This window comes from Jaculus jaculus, chromosome 1 (genome assembly GCF_020740685.1).
Source record: "Jaculus jaculus isolate mJacJac1 chromosome 1, mJacJac1.mat.Y.cur, whole genome shotgun sequence".
NCBI classification, from domain to species: Eukaryota; Metazoa; Chordata; class Mammalia; order Rodentia; family Dipodidae; genus Jaculus; species Jaculus jaculus.
The window spans coordinates 302402547-302408546 of record NC_059102.1 but is presented as its reverse complement, the minus strand read 5'-3'; the positions used below and the strand labels follow the sequence as shown (position 1 = coordinate 302408546).

The window sequence follows — 6000 nt, the reverse complement described above, 5'->3', positions numbered from 1 at the left end:
GACAAAATGTGTGCCAGTGATGCCAGCCTTCCTTCCTTGGCCCTCATTCAGACAGCATAGCCTTTTGCCAATGTGTTTGACCACTCTTCCCGCAAGATTATAATAGATCTATGCCACATAAAATGAGGGCTGCTAACCTCAGATGTCTACTGAGCGCTCAAAATATGGTTGACAGAATTGAGCTCTGGATCTTTAATTTTATTTAATGTTAATTAACTCAAAGAGCCACAGGTGGCTGATAGTACCATACTGCAGTCTAGATAGAGAACATTTCCATCATCTTGTTCCCATTGGCTAGCACTGTTCTGGGTGGCTTCTGCTTTAATAGCAAGCTTAGCATCATCAACAGAGGACTCAGGAGCATCTGCGTCATTTCATAATCAATGCAAAGCTTTGGCCGGCTTGGACAAAGGGTGTATACACTGATGCACCATGTCTCTCTCTGTCTCTGGTAGCTACTAGGGATTGGGTCCTTGAGCCCTTGCTTTTCAGTGTGGGTTAAGTCAGAGGTCTGCTGCCCACCCCACCCCCTCACAGAGGTAGGGTTTCACTCTGGCCCAGGCTGACTAGAATTCATTACATAGACTCAGGGTGACCTTGAACTCATGGTTGATCCTCCTACCTCTGCCTCCTGAGTGCTGGGATTAAAGGCGTTCACCACAACACCCAGCCAGTTTTTCTTAGGTATTATTTCCTACTTTCCTGTAAGAAGACATTAATTGACCTCACTGGAAGGCATTTGTAAGTGAAGCCAGGGAACATAAGTATGTCTTTCTGTAGCTAGCATCTCTCAGTTCAGCCCTTGAGTCTGCCATGCAAAGAGACAAATGTCTCTGATTCTCTGGCCTGTAACTCAGGGAAGGCAGTGAGTGACCAGGCAGGAACTTTTGTGTCCCAGAGGGAGAGCCCTGTATCTGCCATTTGAGTGGTGACCGAGTGACAGTAGTGTCTAATGATAAGAAAGCAGTTCACTTCAGCAAGTAAAGGCCTCTGTTTGCAAAATATTTATTTAAATAAATTTTATGTGTTTGAATTTTACAGAAAAATACTAACAAATACTACGCAACTTTGATCATTTATATATTCTTCTTGAAAAAGTGACTGCTCTTTCTCTACATTTTCCTGTTCCCTTTTCCCGGTGGCCCTCCCTCCAAGAATTTTTTTTAAAAAAGCAACATCTGTTGAGCAATGGAGAGAAGACCTCCCTCACTGTGTTGAGTCTGGCCGAGGCTGCTCAGAGGCCTCTGCTATCCAGCAGCCATGTGAGGGCTGCACACAGGAGCTCTGCACAGGCCTAGGCTGTCAGGGAGGCGGGGCTGGGAAGAGGTTAGGCTGCTCGGTGGTGTGTCTTCTGAATTCTAGAATATGGATGCAACTGAAACGTGAGCCTCTAGGTGGTTTGTGACTATAACTGGCTCAAGTCCATTTGATTAGGAGTCAGTAGGGATACTGTGCCTGGAGACGGAGCCCTTGTCACAGCAGTGACAACTGATCGCTGTCTTAATTCAAACTGGCAGCCAGTTGCCATGGAAACCATGATACTTATATGGTCCCTGATCCTGGTGATAGACTTTTGAAGGTCACATCTGACATCCCACCTCTGCTGTCAGGCTCCACATCCCCTCAGGTTGTCTATCCTAGGGAGACTGAGAGTTGGAGGGGGAAAGGGCACCCCCTCCTGGTGGGAAGCACTGGACAGCAAGGCATGTGGTTCAAGGAGAGGACTGGCCCTCCTATGATGTGCAGGGGCAGCCAGATGCTGCGAAAGCTCTCAGGTGACAAGGGGACAGAGAATCAGGAAGGCTGCCTCTAGTCAAAGAGGTTTTTCTAGAGCGTCCAAGGGCCTGGGGACCTTACCGCTATGTAGGGTGAATGTGAGTGGCTCCAAAATATATGTAAATTTAAATTATGATTCACAGGGTTATCGGTTAGAAGATCCAGGTGTGAGGGCTTATGCCTACCCTCCAAGAGCCTGGTGTACATCTGGACAGCAGGTGGGCACCAGGCAGCCCAAGAGAAGAGAGAGAGTACATCTTTCCGTTTACATAGTCTTGTTGAATTTAGTTTTTGCTATTACAAATGTCATAGTTTAGCCATGTTATTAATTAGACAGTGATTTTTTGCCACTCTCTAGAACAGTTTCCATGGGAAAATATTTCAAGAGCTTCCCAGTACATTTGTAAATGAGCTGTCAGAACACAGGCTACTCCTAAGTTTGAAATTTGCCATTTTTAATAACGTGGTCACAATATGACTGAAATACCACCCAGTTCATCATTAACCATGTTTCTTGGTGTTCGCTGGGTGAGGAAAAGCTCAACTCAGAGCAGATCGGGTGCATGTCCTCATACATCTCGGGGCCCATGCCAACTCAACCCTGGTCTTGCCAACCACTGCAGCAATGAATGGGGACTCTTGGAAGAGAAGGATACTTGGGGGAATTGGTGAGGTATTGCAAGTTTACCCTTAACATCATTACTTCCAAAAGCAACCAGTTATGAGTACCTACCATGTGTAAGACACTTGCCTGAGCATTAAGATAAATAATCAACTTCTTTATAATAAGCCTCAGTCTACTTGCATTTAAACTGTTACTTCTGCATCCCATCTGCGACGCACAACACATGGTTACAAACTCAGGAGTGGTTTCCAGTGTGTGGCGCCTTCCTTGAGTCTGCACTTGAGATCGTCCTCATTCCTTTCCTACCGAAAGCCTCTGGTTGCACAGACGCTACCTGGCCCAGGTACGGTGTCTCCGTACCCTTTCTGTCGGCACATGTGTCACACAGGTACACAACTGCAGCCCATGGCTGTGAACAAGTGGGCTGCCATAGCTTTCTAGCAGCCACTGCTCAGAACTCTTCATCGTGCTTATATACAAGGGTGATTTTCTGAGTGGTTATGGAGTAACATCCCAGAGGTCTTTGACCACAAGAATTTTCACGAATTGATCCATAAATTTTTAGGCACAGGTGAAGGGCCAGAAGCATAGGAACTAGCTATGTCTGTATCACTACCCGCTGGGTGGGGGACTGTACCAGTTTCCTGGAAGGTCCAAATATATTTCTACTAAAAGGCTATGTAGGTGTAGGAAAACAAAAGCACCCATCTCTGACCTGAATGAAATACAGAATAGACAGCACACAGGGGCCTTGAACAGCTATGTAAGTGTGCATATACATCTAAATCTGGCCATGTTTTCCCATGAGACAATTCTTCAAATGGACATAGTGAACTGCTTCATAAGAAATACATATTCAGTGGCCACTTGAACAGAATGTGCTGCTCCATGTTCCTGGCGCCTGCATGTGCCGGGGTATGTATATCGATGCATATGCAATGGGCATGTGCTTACTTGGAAGCCACCTAAGCTGCACGGAGAAGTGTGCTCTGTGCTTTCAGGACAGGTACACCAGAGGTGTTTAATGCATGCTTGACCTAGGGCAAAGTACATTGTTACTGGTCACATAGCTGTCACATAGCTGCCCGGATAGAGGAGGGATTATCCATATGCTCCTCTCCACTGTGACAGTCTGACATTTGCTCCTTGGTGGAGTAATCGGGAGGCATGAGTACATCACTTCTGGGACTCCTCCTGAGTCTGTGTGGCTGGAAGGAGGCCTGGCTCCAGGGGAGGACACCTGGGCTTCCTGCCTCACTAGACAGGCAGTGATGGTCTCTTCTCCATCTGGAGGAGGTTGGGTTGAGCGGAGATCCAGAGGTCTTCTTCATTCTTCTTCTTTTTCTTCTTCTTCCTCTTGTTTTGCTCTGGCTGTTGGCTATTCTTGCCTGGCCGGCTGCAGCAGCAATGGCAACAGATGAAGAGGAGTGTGAGGATAACCAACAGGGGCAGCGCCAGGATAATAGCCCAGGCGATGCTGAAGATGCCCTCTTGGTGTTTGGTCAGGATGGTGTCCCAGACAGAGCTGAAGAAGGAGCTGAGTCTCTCCATAGTGCTAGGCTAGTGTGTGGCCAGAGGACCCTTGCGAGTCTCCAGCAAGTCCTGGGCTTCACAGGATGCAGTCTTGGCCTCTTGCAATTTAGTCCTCTTCCAGCTCTGGGTTTAGGCATGCCACTAAGAGCATCTGAAGAAATTAAAAGAGATAATTCAAGAGAAATGCAATGGGAATAGTCTATCATTTTCGTAGCATCAGAGGTTTTAGGCCTAGAAAGGGGAAGGAATTAAAGATTTGCAAAGAGCTTACTGAAATTGTACTGAGACTCAATAAACAAGATAAGTGCATGCATTTAGTCAATAAGCATTGAGTACTTCTTGCTCTGCACATGCGTGATCTTGACTTAGAATGTAAGGATTGTAAGGACGGTATCAGGTCTGGTACACAGTAGGTGATTAGCAGTTGTTGGACAGATGAATCACTGTGGCTATCCTGTGAGTTTATTTTGGTTAGGAATTTGTCCCTTTACCCTTTCCACTGGCAGCTCTCTATCTTCTTTAGACTGCAGTTCACCTGACAGGTGCGGAGTGCACATTTCCCACAGGGTAGGTCTGCATCTGACCTGTGAGATATACAGCTTGCCATTTTTGATGCTTATTAAGACTTAAGGAACTGTTTACGTTTTGCTGTGGTTGGCAGGGGGTTGGGGCTTCCCCCAGGCTAAGTGGTCATCAGTGTTCATCTTGCCTCATCCTGCCTTCGTTACTCTTCTGTGTTTCCCTCCCTCCTTATGTCCCATTCCTATTCCTGGCTCTGCTTTCTACCTTTGTGTCTCTCGTTACCCTCCTGTTTTCCACCCCACAAGCAAACATCCCCAGGTCGCCTTCCCTGCCTATTACTTTTATTCCCAGGGAGAAAGGAGCTGTACAGCTCTTTCAGAACTGGTACTTGGAAACTGAGGTTGAGTCCTGAGGAAGCCTCCCTGTTCCTATCCTGATCCCAGTGTCCCTCAGGGCCCACTCTCTAGCTCTCAAACAGAACGCCACCTCTTCCTTTGCAAATGACCTGTTAGGCTACAACCTACTCTGAAGTTGGGAATCATCTCTATCTTTGTAATATGGTCACAATATGATAAAGATACCACTGAGTCTGTCATATGGGTGGATTAACTCCATCAACGGTAGCTGGGTGAGGAAAAGCTCTTAACTAGGAACAGATCTCATTTAAATACCTCAGGGCATGTATGCCAACTCTGGTCTTGATACCTACTCTTATCCATTGCAACAAGGACAGAGGACTCTTAGAAGGCCACCCCTAGGTCACCTCTGCACACATATCTTAGAGCTTAGCTCTCAGGTATAAGGTCTCACAGGCTCTTGTGGATTCTGGAATCCATAAGTTCTTGCATCCAAAGATGACTGTAAAGACCAGATAACTCAAGCAAATTTAAGAGACTTCATGGTATGTAACACATTTCCCTGGACCAAAATATGAAGAATCACTGATTTTTTCAAGCTGGAGACTTAGACTAGCTTTCACTTGAATTTGATAAACTTTAAAGTGCTTCAAAGTGGTAAATCAATGTATCTGAGGCCACACAGAGCTGCAGTAAACATAGACTTCTAGACAAGGAGTCTAGCATCCTCTCAAGAATGCTGAGAAAGCACAGGAGCTATAGATATGATAATGACGTTGGGTTTTTTATTGTGTGTATGCAGATGTGTGCACCCCATGTGTGTGTATAGACAGATCAGAGGAGAACATCAGGTGTCCTTTTCTCAGTAGTTACCCATGTATTTCCTTGGGATGGTATGGGAGGATCTGTCTGTGAGCCCTGACTATTTTCTAGTCTCTGTCTTGCTGTGGACTGGGGTTACTGTGTGGCCACATTCAGCTTTTTACATGGATTTTGGGAAGTTGAACTTGACAGTCTCTAGCCCAAGAGACCCTCATCATTAAGTGGCAAGCACTTTTAATTACTTAGCCATCAACTCAGCCCTAACAATACTGTTTTATTGATATTTTACCTGGTACTTTGCTGATCAACAAGGTTTTGCTACTTCAAGCAGGCTGGGTTAGAACTGCAACCCTCCTAAGACTCCTG

At 46.0% G+C, this 6000-nt stretch overlaps 1 protein-coding gene across 3 annotated transcripts in view; it reads right to left on the bottom strand.

Moving 5' to 3' along the window:
• Positions 1–989: 989 nt before the first annotated feature.
• Kiaa0040 (KIAA0040 ortholog) overlaps positions 990–6000 on the bottom strand; it is a 39905-nt gene continuing 34894 nt past the window's right edge. For all 3 annotated transcript variants that reach the window (XM_045150494.1, XM_045150508.1, XM_045150503.1), the window contains exon 2: positions 990–4085. In XM_045150494.1, the coding sequence (XP_045006429.1) occupies positions 3659–3952 (294 nt within the window). In that variant the 5' untranslated portion in view covers positions 3953–4085 and the 3' untranslated portion in view covers positions 990–3658. The remainder of the gene's footprint in view (positions 4086–6000) is intronic.